Consider the following 16,133-nt stretch of genomic DNA (forward strand, 5'->3'; position numbering starts at 1 on the left):
TTGTTAGACAGGACCTGTGTTGCAGGGTACACTCAGTTCAGCAAGAAGTCTCGGGTGCAGAGGGTGTCAACATGAGTTAAGGGACACGGGAGATGACCTAATTTCTGTAAAGGGGTAAGAGATAAGAGAGCCTGTACCAAGAAGGATGCCAAAGAGGGTAAGTGGTGAGATACTGATGAAAACTGCACAGACCAAGGGATGTTTATGGACATACCAGACTGCTGAGCAATTAGCTGGGGAAGATATGCCTGATACTGCTGATAACAAAATCCCAATATTTAAATTCATTTGAGATTGAGTTATTTTGCCCCTTTTTTTCCAATAAGTGAAGTCATCTGCTACTGCTAACTCTTCTCTTTACTCTCCTGGCTCCACTCCTAGTGCATACTGTTACCATGATGGCTATTCTGTTATTTTGCCTTTCATGGAGACAAAGCACTCTTAGTAGGATTTTCCAAGTCAGTTGGCATGAACTAGGGTTAGTTTGGTTTTCATTATTTCTCAGCATCATTTTCAAGACTATGCTGACATGCACAAAAATAATATATAAAAATATTAAAACATTATTAAAAATTTGTTTGTGTTAGGGAACGTGAGACAACTTCATCAGAGTGAGCTGAGTGCTGTTCAGAGATCTGTGGCAAGAACATTTGGAAAAGTTTACACATATCCCAAAGGATCTCACTGTTTTTTCCTTTGCATAATTTTTCCATGAATAATCCTTCAAATGTTATAAATGAATGTTACTTTTGCAATCCTTCAGTAGAACATGTGAACGTTTACAGTCTCCAGAGTTTTTAAAAAAAGCAACAGGGTGAAGGAGTTACAGTTCACAATTTTTCCCTATTAAAAATCTATCAATAAACCAATACTGGGCATCCAAACAGAAAACTGAAAACGATTTGCATATTATATAATGAAAAACTGAGTGATTTTTCAGGAAGGCAAAACAGTCTCAACTATTTACTATTTTTTGGTGAGCAGCTAAGAAGTAAAACTGATACTTACCAGCTCTGTTTCTGAAACTTAATAAAGACATTCCAAGCCACAGAGTCTCTAGTTAAATCTTCGCTGTAAATTTTTACTGTTTTGTTGCCATTGTAACCAAAGTCAGTGGGTGATAATTAAAACTTTCAAGTAGAAAGACTTACTTGCAAAACACGCAATAAGGAACTTAAGAATAATTTTGTTCACAGAATCTAGAATGATGGCTATTGTAAAAGCACAGTTGTAAATTTCAGAATTTTGCTTTACAATTCAACTAAAGCCTTTTAATGCATACAACATGCAAGAGACATGTATGTTATGTCTGTTTCTCAGACAAGTGCAAACTAAGAACAAACATCAGAATCTTCGACTACACCTCTCTATGCTCTTCCAAGCCCCACAAAAACCCCAGCTCCGCCCCCCCCCAAAAAAAAGTGTGTTTTGGTCAGAAAAGTAAGTGTGCCTGCTCTCTTTGGAAACAGTCAGCAAAGGCCTGTTGCTGCAGAGGTCAGGAAGATGATTTTGATTATTGAATGAAAGTATTATTTTCTTCAAAAGTACTATGAACTATTTCTAATACCATGCTCTGGGAGGAAACAGAACATAAATCGGATTTTGTATTTCTGCTGCATGATCCCTGTTGCTGTAATTAGTGTCCTATTCTAATCTCCACCTCCACTCTATATAACAGCAAAAAAACAGATACATTTATAAAAAGAGATTTGGAAACTTTACTCTGCAGTGCTTTTTTTTTTTTTTCACCCTAAGGACAATAATTGATATAGACTATTAGTCTGTCTACTTTGGCAATAAAGAATTTCTAATTCTAGAGATATCATTGGAAGAAAAAGATTAATTCATTGTTTTATTCCAGACTTCATATTTTTAATCTTTCACAAATGTTCATTCTCTTTTAATTTTTCGCATTTAAGAAGAATATGCCAAGTCTAGGGAAACATTCAGTAGAACTCATGATTAAGATTGCTGCAAATAAACTGTCTGGCTTTGCTGCACTGTCCTTTCCTTCTCTAAGTGTTTTTCTTTCACTGACTGTCCAGATGAACCACAGTCTTCTTGAGTGCCTTCTAATTCTAATATGTGTAAAGAACATCCTGCTGTTTACATTTTCCTTCAGATCATTCCGAGTTTCTTTAATTTCTATCTTCCACTTATCCAGCTAGAGATTGGGTTTTTTTTCTTGATTCCCTTCTACTTCTCAATGATCCTTCTGTTATTACAGCCTTCAGTGGATTATCAGGTGAAATGTGCAGGTTTGCTTTCCTAAATAATCAGAAGGTATCTTAAAGTCATCTAATAACAAACTTTTTCATTTAGTAATCAAAAAAGTTATGATATGGACATTTCCTTCCTCCCTCAAACTCAACTGATTCGCTTTGTGCAAGTAATCTCACATCCCAATTTTCTTAAACAAGCAAAGAAAAAATAACAGACTGAGTGAGCAAGACATGGACTATGGGGTATTCTTTTGCTTCACTTCCAGATTCTATTTTTTAGAACCTATTTTATCTTTACAGAACTCCAGAATACACTTATTATGCAATTTATTAGAAGATGCTTCTTCATACCCCTTATTGTCCCATATATATCTCTTCAAATCTGTAACAAGAATAGTTTGGCCCAGGTTTTTTTTGGTTTTACAAATGTTACCACCTATCAGTGCCAAGAACGCTTGGAATAGATAACAGTGTGGTTCTCCTTTGATATAGTCCTTGCTTTACATTCAAATTTGCATTAACAAAATCCACTAATCCAAAATTAATTGCAGCACGGTAATAAACACTGACATGTATGTCCATCTTTTGTAATGTCTATCAGTAACAACAATTATGAAGAAGAGATCTTTCAATCACATGAGCATATTAACTTATACTGTTTCTTCCCATAATTTAACGGTGAATCATGCTGGGTTGTTATCTCAGGATACTAGTGTCCCTTAATGGACAAGTACAGTTTAATCAGGTACATCTCTGTTCACCCTGTCTCACTTGCTCTTATGAAAAACCAGTGTGCACGTGTGAGGAAGTAGTTTAATCTTTTTGACCCATTCAATCCTGGCTTACCTTTTTTGCTGTAATTGCCAGAAAGGGACCAATTAAGTGATTTGAACACAGAGGGGGAGTTTGTTGATGTTAATATATGAAGTGTCAAAACGTACAAAATGGGCCCTAGAGGAGTTTGTCCAGTAGTACTCAATTTAGTGTCTCCAAGAGTAGGACTGTAGAAATATGTTAATAATGTAGTGAAAGATATAATTACAGTACAGGCAAGATCACAAGTTTAATATAGTTAGCAAGGACAACAGCAAGAGCAAACCAGATGAGTGCACCATAAACCTGGGGCACTTTTGTCGGTGCCACTCAATCAAGATCAGGTACAGCTAAGCATATTTCTAACATATTTCTCACTGCACAGTAAGCACACTTGCATGTATTTCTTTCACACGCTTCCTGAATAGAAGCGATACTTTCAATCTCAGGTGTTACTTTTATGGAATATTTAATTGTCAGCATTTGTGTTGCTTATACTGCATCAGTGGAATGTGCAAAACCCTGACTTACACTCCAGCAAAAATGTTGAATTTCTTGCAGCTGACTCTGCAGGGTAGTGCATGATCTTGGATGACATCTATATTGGCAGTGAAGACATACCCATTGTAAGAGCATAGCGGTAGGGAAACTCTAAAGTTTGGGTTCAACAAAATACATTAACCAGTCCATCAAAAAAATAACTTTTTGCAGAGATTATTTCAAGTGACTGCTCTGGAGAAAGAGACACACACACACAAAAAAAAAAAAAAAAGAGCAGAAAAGCCCCTTGTCTTCTGGCTGTTCTGTATGTTCTAACATTCCTAGGGAGTAATAGCTTGGTAGTTAAAATAAGCATCAGTAAACTAGGACATTAGACTCGTTTGGTAAGGAAGTAAAAGTTGTAGAAAGTGATAAAGTTAAAAACTGAGCATGATCATTCTCTCCCTGATAATTTTGTATTTGCTTTGACACAATATTCTTCTGCAATTTTTGTAAAGCTTTGGTCTGTTAATTAAAAAAACACAGCACACTAATTCTGCTGGGATTTAGTGGTTGACAACAACATGTGAATCCCACACATCTGTCTGGTATTAGTTTCTTTCAAAAATATTGAAAGGAGTTCTAAAAATTTGTAGAGAAACTATCACAGAGGAAGAGATTGGCAATGTGTGTAAGTTTGAAACTAAAGATCAAAGTTTTCTAGATGGTCTGTAAACTTTTGTGAAGAAAACTTAGTTCTTCCATTTCTACCTTAAGTACAGTGTAAGAAAAGCAGACACTATGCACATGAAGCAATAACCAACCACTTGCACGAGGATTAGACAATCCTCATTTCCACAGAATGATTGGCTGCTAAAGCACTTAGCACAAACTATTTATTAGTTGCCAAAGCAACCAGTAAAACAAATGGCAAAACTAAATATCAAACTCAGTGTTTACATGGAAAATGACAGTGTGGGGTTTTTTATTCTAAAATGCTGGGACTGTTGTACAGACGTCACTAGTGTGGTATACTTACATTCAGAGGGTTACAAGTGTGCAAACATTCCAGTCTGTCTTCCTTTTGTTTCTACATTTTCAATTCCTACATATCATGTACTTTACACCTGATAAATCTACTGCTTATAATTAAAATAAATAATAAAGTTATTTAGCAGCTCACACAGCTGAATAGACTCAGCACAGCGGGCTGAATTTTACACCAATAACAGAAAAGAGAATACACCTGTTTCAGATTAATTACCCCAGATTCCTGGTAGGGTGGTAACTAAAACCTCTGGTCTACTTATTCTTCTCTGAAGAATTATACCAAGACCTACTTGGAAAAAAAAAAAAAAGGGCGGGGTGTGTGTGGAAAGGAGGGGGTTGTGAGAGTCCATCCATGATTACTGCATAATGAAAACCCCAAAATAAGAGCTGCCCACAGCTGAGTCCTGGCTGTTGCTAAAAAGGACTTCTAAATGCTAACTTTAATGAAGCAGTTTATTAAAAATCATGGAATCACTAGGACCAGTTTTTGAGTCACTTAGTATTAGACACTATTTCTGGATATGGTAAGTATTGTAACATTATTTTATCTTTTTTATATTGCTTTCCAAGACAGGACAAACATGGTATATTTCAGAGAATGAGTAACCATTTTCTATTTTCTGATTAGCACTGTACCCTGAACTTTTCTAATAACATTGAGATGATAAAGAACAAACATAAAGTTTTCTACACTGAGCTGCATTTGGTGTGCAAATTCTAAGGACCTTTAGTTGCTTAGAAGACTGACTTATTTACCATATATTACATTAAATCTTTTCTTTTGTTCTGGGAAAATATATTGAGTTATAACTTCCAAAACAATCTGTCTAATAGCTGTACCATAAATGCTGGGCACCTTCTAGCCAACACTGCAGCAACACAGATGTCTTTTACAGCTAATTTAACTGGAAACTGTGAACAGTTAGCATACTATAAGGTCTCCAGCTACTTTCTCTCTCTTTCTCAAACCGTTGCAAGGCAGAACGAACAGACTTAAGTTGCTGCCAAGGAAGTGTGTGTGAATCACAGTTCCTGAAAGCATACAATTAAACTGTTTAAAGCTGCTTTTTAAATGCTACTTGCAGGAGACAAGAATCTCTGCAGCGTTATGGAAGGCATGAAATCTTCCTGTGAAAGCACTATTCACAATTATAGATGCATTTGGTAATTAAATGAGACCATCTTAGCCACTAATATACAAAACATAGCTTGTTGCGAGACATTCACTTTAATCAGATGTCTGCCTCCTGTTCGAATTTACTGGAAAACCAGTTGGCAACCAAAGTGGAAAATGGACACATGGTTTTCTCCAGTACTTTGCAAACAGAAATACTGAAGGATTTAACTGTTTTTATTGAGCCTTACACTCATAAAGATATTTTAAGGGGAAAAAAAGAAACCCACAATGTCCCTGGCTAGAATCTTCCTTTGAAAGAGAGAACACTGAAGTTGGGTAGAAGATAAAGTCACTGGGAAGAAAAATCCATTTCCATCATTAACACCAGTAATTATATTTTAGGACATGAAGAAGACCCTATTACCTTCACTTAAATCCATTACAGACTTTGGAATTATTACTACGATATCGAGCTTTTTCTCCATATTTGAAAACACATGGCAACGTCTAAGAAGACAGTATGTCACATGCAGAACTCAACTACACTTACTGCTATTAGTAACGTATTAACATTTTGACTATCAGGAGAACTGAGCTGATGCCTACCCTTACGGGCCAAGAACCTTTATTTTACCTTAAAACCACTATATTCAGACTCCTATGCCTTAAACTATTGACTGGAACATTAAACTACTGCCTAAACTATTTTGAGATCATCTCTTACCATTATAGCTTGCTGACTGCAAATGATTTACTCCTGGAACACAATAATTTGAATTCAAATAAAGTTGACTCGAATACCTTCAAATGTGCTATTTTTAATTCTCCATGGTCAAATATCTCATTATTGATATTTGGGTATTTTAGCTTGGAATTATTCAACACTAACATATGGATATATTTCTAGTGATTAATGTTGTGAAATAAACAATAAATTATTGCCTTCATGTTTAATTCAAAAATTAAAATTTCAATTTGAATTCATGCTAACTTACTTAACTAACCTTCTCCAGGAATGAATTTGTTTTTTTCAATGAAGTACACTAGATTCCCTTTTAGTAACATTTTTGCAGCCACATGGGTGCAGGTCACTGCAAAATTCATATGGGTATTACAAAATGCTGGTGGCATTCATCGTCTCACTGGCAGTAAGTGAAAACTCTCTAGCTGAGCAAGAAATACAGCAGTCCATAAGTGTGTCAAGCTATCGAAGGAAATACTGATAGGAATGACTCAAGACTTTCTTGTCATCATATTACTTCTCACTCTGAATAAAGTAACCTTACAGAGCATAAATGGGCACTGCAGATTCAGAGGGGAAAGTTCACCCTCTTCAAATACTGCCAGATACCATACCACGACCTATTAAATTGAGTAGGTACTACTGAATATTGTCCTGATCAGTATTTGTGGACTCCAGCTGAGCTTACTGCAGTATAAAGCCATATTCTTTGCCTGCCTCAGGAGCGTTCAAAGTTCTTGTTTCCAACTTTGGAACTGTATTTTTAATTGTCTTCTATTACAGCTGTAATAAAATCTAAGCCTTCAATTAAGAATTACAGAGTATTGGTGATAATCACATACTATGCTGCTACAACTGAAGTTAGAACTTCCACAATCATCTTAATTAAATGTTAATATAAAAACCCTAGTGCAAATCATTTAAACATGAGCAATACAAAGTGAAAGCCAGACAACAAAAAAGTTCACTTGTGTATCTGCTTTACATATGTAAGATATAATCATATGAGAAGCTATGCCTTAGTTTTAAGTTTCAGGTATGAAAAAGCAAAAAAAAAATCGAAAGCAAAATCAAATGTTACATGTTGTGGTGGCTTGACCCTGGATGGCTGCTAGGTGCCCACCAAGCCGCTCTGTCACTCCCCCCTCCTCTGCAGGACAGGGGTGTTGAAAGTAAGATTAAAAAAACCCTTGTGGGTCAAGATAAAGGTAGTTTAAGAAAAGCAGTTTAAGAAAAGCAAAGGCTATGTGTGGAAGCAAAGGAAAACAAAAAAGCATTTATCCTCTACTTCCCATCAGCAGGCAATGTCCAGCCACTGCCTGGGAAGAAGGGCCTCAGCACTTGCAGCAGTTGCTTCAAAAAACAAACACCTTAATAACAAATGCGCCCCCCCCGCCTTTCTCTTCGCTTTTATTGCTGAGCACATCATATGGTATGGAATATCTTTGGTCAGCCTGGGTCAGCTGTCCTGGCTATGTCCCCTCCCAGCCTCTTGCCCACCCCCAGTCTACTGGCCTTTTTGGGGGGTGGTGGGTTTGGAAAGACAGCCTTGATGCTCTGAGAGCTGCTCAGCAGGAGCTAAAACACTGGTGCCTTGCCTTTCTAGCTACGAACACAAAGCACAGCACTATGAGGGCTGTTATGGGAAGTTAACTCCATCCCAGGCAGACCCAATACATGTCTGTACAAAGAAAGTGTTCGTTAAGAACTCCTTTTGAACTTACCTAGTTAAAAAAAAATCCTCCTGTGAATTACTTCCTTATACACAGCAATTAACAATACTGAGCATGGAGGGTAGAGGGGGAGATCGCCTTCCTGAAGAAATGTTTTCTTCCAAATCATTATTTCTACAGATTTTATTCCTTTTACCTTAAAACTGTATGGACTGAAGACCAGGTCAAATGTTCATCTGACTCTGGGAATAGCATTCACCATCCTAAGACAAACAAGAGGTTCCCTATAAATGCCTGGCCATTTGACACTTAGGAAGGATTTCACAGCAGCCAACATGAAGAGCTAGGAGGCGGAAGAAAACCACCCGTTTTTGTACTTCTCCTTTCATATTTAGCATCTTCTTTTTTTTCTTTCATTCACTTTCTCTCTCTTTTTTCTCTTTCTTGTCTTTCTCGTCTTTTCTCTTTTTTGTCTTTCTTTTTTCTCTTTCATTCACTTTGTCTCTCTCTCTTGGTGAGAAGAAAAGACATTTTGAATGGCAGATGAAATTGCTTGTCAGAATTGGTTTGGACCCCTTTGTTTTTTTACATTCACACATGGTTTAACATAATGAGACAGAAAATTGGCCATCCAGGTTTAAGAGATTAAAATAGAACTGCTTTTGAGATAATGGTTCCTACAGTAGCAAGTACCTTTCACATAGTCTGATGTTTGTTTAGTCTGTTCACAGAAATAAACTGTGTTGGTACAGCAGATTTGTTTTGGTCAACTTATGGATAGTACTGTAGCTTTTTAGATGTTGCTAAAAGCTATTACAAATTTTGTCCTCCTGCTTTACACAATGCAATTGTCTCAAATTTATGTGTTAGTTCACACAGAAACCTGAAAGGAGAATTTCCTATGTTATTCATTGCATGGATTCCTTTGTACTGAAAGAGTGCTCCTTCTTCTTCAGTTATTAAATGATAATGAAAATGCAAGCATTTGTAAAAGCTGACACAGTCTAATTTTTGTTCCAATGCTAACACCCCGTGTTATCCCTCAAACTGCAATTGTTTATACACAAGTCAGCAATCTTTACTGATGACTCATGCTACTGTTAATACCTCTGAATTACCAGGTCTGGCTTCTGGACAATGAAGCTCACAGAAATAGTACTGGGAATCATGGTCCCGCAGTAGACTCTGATATGGTAACAAGGTTAGTGGGAGACTTGTATTGATATGGACAACCTTGGCAATTTTACAACTATCAGAGGAGTGGTGTTCTGGACCAAGGATGTTCAGAAACTGGGCATATGCATGGAAAGGGATCAAATCTCTAACAGCCCTTACAAGATAATTCTGTAATTGCAACAAAAGCCTGTAACTGAAACTGATTAATTCCTCCAAAACCCTTTAAAAAAGGTGTTTCCCATATACTTCAGTGGAGGATTTCTGTAATTAAAGTTATTTCCTTACTCAAATTTTCAAATGAAGTTTTATACCTGCAAGATCTTCTTTGGAGGAAACCAGTCGAGGAGAGCTGTTACCTGGCTCAATTCTTAATGATAATCTGGAAAAACAAGTTTTTAGAGAAATTAACAAAAAAGTTTTCTCAATAAAAGTTGAAAGAAACTGAAGACAGTAATTATTTTGGCAGTGGTAAGCAGGAATTTTACTTTGTTGGAAATGTAGTTATTTATTTTGTTATGTAACAAAGCAATGCATTTTTTAAAGTAAACCATTACCTGTTAGATCCAAGGAAAAAACTGTGAGGGAATTCTGTGTGAACAGAAATGGAAATTGATATTTTATACTCCCTATCAGTGTAAAAACATGAATTCATGTAAGTTTTACCTGAAGAAAACCCCTCAAAAGTTAGTAAACTTAGATACAAACCTAATAGCAAACATTTTATTCCCTCTGTGCATGAAAAGTGAATTTATTCTGTTACCATGTGGAAATGTACATTCAGAAACAGCTATTTAGAAATATTAGTTACTATGACTTCTAGAAAAGGAGCATAAGTGGGTAAAGTGACCAACACTTACTAGTTAAAGAAGATAATTAGAAGAAAGTTATAGTATTATATGCCCCTCTGCCTCTCTCCATCTGTTTTACGATGCACTCACTGTTGCCTTGTCTCAGCACCCCATCACGTCTTGATCTTCCATGTGACTTCTGCCACCTCTCAAGTTAACACACTCTTAACTTGACATTCATGGGTCCTTTGCTCTGTACTAGTTTGACAAAAAAGTATGGACAACTACAGTGTTAAGTAAATTTTAATGGAATAGGCATAAAATCAAAGGTAATAACTGCTGTCATTGCACAGCACTACCCAGGCAAAAAAGTTGTGAAGGTTTTAAGCTACAGACTGCCGTACTCCACTGTATACAAACACCAGTGAAAGTCTTTTTAACTTTAGATAAAAACATACAAAGGGGCAGGGTGGGGGAGGAACCTATGACAGCATTTCAAAATATCTCATATGGCTTAGCTATCATTTTCCTTAACTACTTTATCTTTCATGTACACAGAGTTTTATAGGGAATACCTGCTAGTCCATTCTCCACAGTATTCAAACACTGCCAACTATGTTTTAGTGTGAAGTTAGTGAACAAACCTATGGATCCTTTTCACATTTTAGAATTTCTATTCTTCTGATAGTACCAGATTGTTTTAACTATCCAAAGTAATGCATTTCAAGTAGGTAATGAATCATTCCTTTCCAGACTATCTTTTCTTTTTGTCAGCATGATTTCCATGACCACACAGTGGCAACATGCCTCTCCTAGAAGCCAACAATGAGAAAGTGTCCTGGGTTTTCCCCATCCCAGTCCTATCTTGAACCCCAAGCCTGGCTCTCTGTCCCTTCTCATTGCCGGAGGGGAAGGGAGAGAGAGCTGCTGCATTGTGGTTGGCTGCCAATCAGGCCTAAACCACGACAGAAAGTTACAATAAAATTACTCAGTTAAAAATGAGAAAGTTACTCTGTGCACAATTCAAATGTTAATCATATAAGAATTCTTTTCAGTATGGAAAAATGGCAAAAAAACTTAACGAAGTCCTTCCCTATAAATAGGGCCCTGGTGTGTGAGTTTATCTTCCATGCCTGTAGAAACGTTCCAGTTCATCCCTTGCATGGTAGTTACTCCCTTGTTTATTTTTAAGACTGATCTGTTCCTCACTATATTAGATTGTTCCCATGCTGTGAGCTTGATTTTTGCACTGATTTTTTTTTTTTTTAATTTATCTTTTGAGAATCTCCTGCAGAACTGTACTATTTACAGATATTGAGAAATTTGGGTATTAAGCTATACATTATACTGGGCTCATATTTGACAAACCAAAGTCGTTATGCAAAACAGAACACTCATTTCAACCTATTTCATAAAACAGCTGTTCTCCAAACAGAAGCAGACAACCCTTCTCCTGCTAACCCATCACTGTTCCACATTTGCTAAGTTTTTTCTTCTATTTCTGTCTGTAAAAGGGAACTGTTACCTATCCTTACCCACATGTGACAACTGTATGTTTTAGTTTCTGCCAGCTTTGAGAAACTCATCTCTGGTGCTCTTTCCTTATCCTGTTATCAAATAAATTACTCGGTCTTATTAGTCCCCTGTGGCAACAGCCACAATTTATTGGGTCACTGTGAAAACATTAGTCTAATAAGCCCACTGCAAAAAAATAAAAATATGACTGCAATTCAGTCCATGCAAGCAAATAGCTTCTCCCATTTACAATGATGTGATTTGTAATGCATGCCTCCTGAAAATTTCTTGTTTTGTTAGACTAAAAGTAATTTAAATCTGTATGTAATAATTACAGAATAGACTCTTATTATTAAGCATGATGAACTGAATTGTGCTCATTAAGCAGGTCCAGTCTATCATTTCAGGTAATTATTTACAGAATCAGGTATTTTTCAGAGCAATTGTGGCAGGACTACCTCACCAACCTGAGGAAGCCACCAATCATTTGTCCAACTTTTCATTTTGTTTCAACTTAATTAGTTTACAACATATCAAGCTCCAAGACCCAGTACAACTCACATCTGAAAAACAGCAAAGGTGAAATACTGCCTACAAATACCTACGTAACGAGAAGTGCCATGACCTGCTATCAGATTTAAGGCATGAGCATTCTTATACCTTCTTTAGTGACCAGAATATCTGACAAAAGCAAGTAAAATGAACTTCCATGCAACTGCTTTTATTTTATGATTTCTCTGTTTAAAAATATTCTGTTAAAGAAGAAAAGGGGGACATAACAGCAGAAAGTAAGACTTAACACCTTTGTGCTTTTAACAAGGTTTTAGAAAGAGGCATGGCATCATTATACAATCTAGAAAGCTCCTGTGGTGCATACTGCACTTAAAAGTTCACTGACAGAGCAACAAGTGAGTCTTCTGTGCTATAAAATGAGATTGCATCACTCTCCATTGGTCACCTCTCTAGAAAATGCAAAGTTAGATAATGTTTTTTGGACTGGAATCTTAGCCCTTGCTAGGTCTCTGACAGTTTGGTCATTGACTTCAACAATGCCAGAATTCTGCAATGTTTTAAAAATAACAACAGTGCAAATTAGGTATTCAATTTAGGAAAATACAGGATGTATTAAAACAACAAATAAGTATGAGCCTAAATTTGAGGTTTGGTAAGTATAAAATACTCATGCTGACATGTTTAACAAAATGTTTAAAATAAACTGTGAGAAAAGGAAATATATTCTGACAATGAGATGTCACTCCTGGACTACCTTCTCTCCTCCTTCCTCTCTCCCCCAGAAGGCTGGAAACAATCAAACCCATTTTTAATTCAAAAAAGAGATACTGACAGTCAGTACAGTTTCAACCAGTCTTGGCTTGTTTGTTATCATCCAAATTCATTTTTGCAATTCCTCTGACACTGTATTTTCCACTGAGAAGCACAGGTTACAGGCATGTACAGACATGCTCATCTGCTCTTATCTTGCTACATGTGCATACAGTTATGCCAGTAGCATGAACAATGTCTCCCAGATAGCACTCTCAGACTCAGAATTCTCTTTGGTTCCTCAGAGGCTTAGTGTGATAATATCAATAGGTCTGTGAAGACTTTGACACCTGATGACCTTACAACCAACATTCATTATTCATATCCATCACATACCAAATTATATTCTCACAGCTCACTGTCCCCAATAATATTCATTGTACAGTGACAGTACATCTAATACATACAATATCACAGAATGATATTACTAGTTTAAGTAAAAAACTACCTTTGTTCCAGAATTCCTAATAAACTACTCATAACCATAAAGACATTTTCTTTTCTGTGTTTGCACCTGTATATGATCACAGAATCATAGAATGGTTTGGGTTGGGAGGGCCCTCAAAGCCCCCCCAGTGGTACCCCCTGCCCCGGGCAGGGCCCCCTTCCCCCAGCCCAGGGGGCTCCCAGCCCCGTCCAACCTGGCCTTGAACCCTTCCAGGGAGGGGGCAGCCACAGCTGCTCTGGGCGCCCTGGGCCAGCGCCTCCCCCCCCCACCGCACAGGGAACAATTTCTGCCTTACGTCTAATTAAATCTACCTTCTGTCAGTTTAAACCCATCCCCCCTCGTCCTACCCACCCCCACCCCCCCCCCGTCCCCCCTTTAAGCCCTGGGAGGCCACTCTCAGGGTCCCCCCGGAGCCTTCTCTTCTCCAGGCTGAACCCCCCCAACTCTCTCAGCCCGGCCCCCCAGGGGAGCTGCTCCAGCCCCCCCAGCATCTCCGTGGCCTCCTCTGGCCCCGCTCGAGCAGCTCCGGGTCCTTCTGCTGTTGGGGGCCCCCGAGCTGGCCCCAGCAGTACAGGGGGGTCTCCCCAGGGTGGAGCAGAGGGGGACAATCCCCCCCCCCGGCCCTGCTGCCCACACTTCTCCTGATGCAGCCCAGGACACAGTTGGCTTTCTGGGTTGCAATTGCACGGTGCTGGATCACAGTCAGTTTTCTACCCATTAATCCTCCCAAGTCCTTCTCCCCAGGGCTGCTCTCCATCCACTCCTCGCCCAGCCTGGATTTGTGCTTGGGATTGCCCCGGCCCGTGGGCAGGACCTTACACTTGGCCTTGTTGAATTTCATGAAGTTTGCATGGGCGCCCCTCTCCAGCCTGTCCAGGTCCCTCGGGATGGCATCCCTTCCCTCCAGCGTGGCACCGCACCGCACAGCTCGGTGTCATCTGTGAGCTTGCTGAGGGTGCATTCAATGTCACTGTCCATGTCGCCAACAAAGAAGCCACTCATCACTGCTTTCCACTTGGGTATCAAGCCAAGATGATCAGAAATTCATCTTATAAATCATTATATTAATCCAATATCACAGCACTGTTAGAATTATTTTTTTTTCAGGAATTCTTTTCAAAACAAAAATCTTTGCTTTACCATGGTGAGTAAATCTAGTCTTAGTGCTGACATATGAAATTTCAACATTCCAACATCATACAGCAAGAGTTCAGCTAAGAGACATGACAGAATAAATCTTAGTTATCAATCTCAAACTGCCAATTAGAAACTGAAATTCCCAAACTGAGGAGTTAGTATTAACAATCTAAGGTGAAACAAAAAATAAAAGTAAAATCTCTAGGAAAAAAAATCAGCAGAGATTTTTTTACTGAATTAACAAACCACCAATTTACCTTTGGTAATTAAGACAAAGATTTTAAAGAACAAGACATAGGGACGCTATGTGAAGGCTTTGTTTTTGGACAGTAAAAAGATGATGAAACAATGTATTTTTTTTAAAAAGCTTGAGACTCCAAATACTTTCTGGAATGTGTTAGGGCTGGTATGCTCTGCAAAGTAAGCGGGAACTCTACCTCAACCTAGTTTTAAATAATACTCTGCTACTGAGTGCCGCCATATAGCTCATTTAAGAGTAACCTTCTGATAAGCAGGAAGAGAGGAACCTAACATAATGCAGAAAATAAAATAGGTAGCCAGTCTCGAACATAGTTCTGTTTCATGGGAGTATGCTCTCTGGTACAGGATGAAACTACTGCCAGGACAATAAAGATACTTTTACTCAATTCTCCTAATACTAAGCAAGTGAATGAAGACAGAGAATAGCCTTACATGAACAATAAATTTAGCTGCTCCATGAGAAGGCTGAATAAAACTTATCAATCCTTCCTGAGATAAGGAAGATCTAAGCTGCAGTAAAACAGCGCAGTCCGCAAAGCTGTCACTCAGGGCATTTCTGAACAGCATTTGTGTATGAAGCAAAGTGGGTCCTGACATCTGAAACATTCTGGGCTGCCTGTGTAGGATTTAAACAGTAGGTCCGAAAGTTCCTGGAAGCTTCACTGTCCCTGAGAATGTCCTGTGGAAGACGCAGCTAAGACACAACTATAGCTATTGACGCACGTGGCCACTGGAGCACTACAAATCTCAGACTAACAGTGAAAGTTTCCCCCTACCCCTGCCTGTGACAGTTCTTGGTGGAAAAAGTCCAGGGAATATAGCCGCCTGGGAGGCCATTTAAGATGGACTATGGTCAAGGTTGATTGTTATAAGTAATAATATTTTAAGCACCTGCCATACAGTTCCTGTTACCATAAAACCAAAACCAATATGGCACTTTCACAGTGCCATCATTGTTGGGAGTCAGTATAATGTTTTAATTGTCTAATATTTTCTCTTGGATGCTTTCCCACAGCATACTGCCTATCCAAATCTAAATTTGAACTGAGTTTTCTCTAGATCATTTTACTAGCATATTGGAATATCAGTTTCTTGCCTAATATGCTCTGAAGAACTGAATTGTATATATAGATAGCAGCCTAAAGAGTAGGATTCCAATCCTGATTGTCCTGTCCAGATAACACTGTAATACAAGTAATAGCCTTCAAATTGGTTTTACTCAAAGAACAACTCTGGAGACTACCAAGGCCAAATTAGACCAACTGTGGAGAATACCAGGCCTGACCTCATGATACCAGTAGGTCAGCAAAAGAATTTGTTTTGGAACAGCTGCAAGGCATGGCAGGCTAGGAAAGGATATGGCATGGTGCCACAATGGATAGTGCTGT

At 38.2% G+C, this 16,133-nt stretch overlaps 1 protein-coding gene across 7 annotated transcripts in view; it reads right to left on the minus strand.

Annotated features, from left to right (window-relative positions):
- Nucleotides 1-16,133, minus strand: part of RALGPS1 (Ral GEF with PH domain and SH3 binding motif 1) — a 142,228-nt gene that overhangs the window by 16,529 nt on the left and 109,566 nt on the right. For all 7 annotated transcript variants that reach the window (XM_042786610.1, XM_042786611.1, XM_042786607.1 and 4 more), the window contains one exon: nucleotides 9,585-9,652. In XM_042786610.1, the coding sequence (XP_042642544.1) occupies nucleotides 9,585-9,652 (68 nt within the window). The remainder of the gene's footprint in view (nucleotides 1-9,584; nucleotides 9,653-16,133) is intronic.

The sequence above is a fragment of the Tyto alba genome, unplaced genomic scaffold (assembly GCF_018691265.1).
Source record: "Tyto alba isolate M040663 unplaced genomic scaffold, T.alba_DEE_v4.0 Super-Scaffold_11, whole genome shotgun sequence".
Taxonomy (NCBI): Eukaryota; Metazoa; Chordata; class Aves; order Strigiformes; family Tytonidae; genus Tyto; species Tyto alba.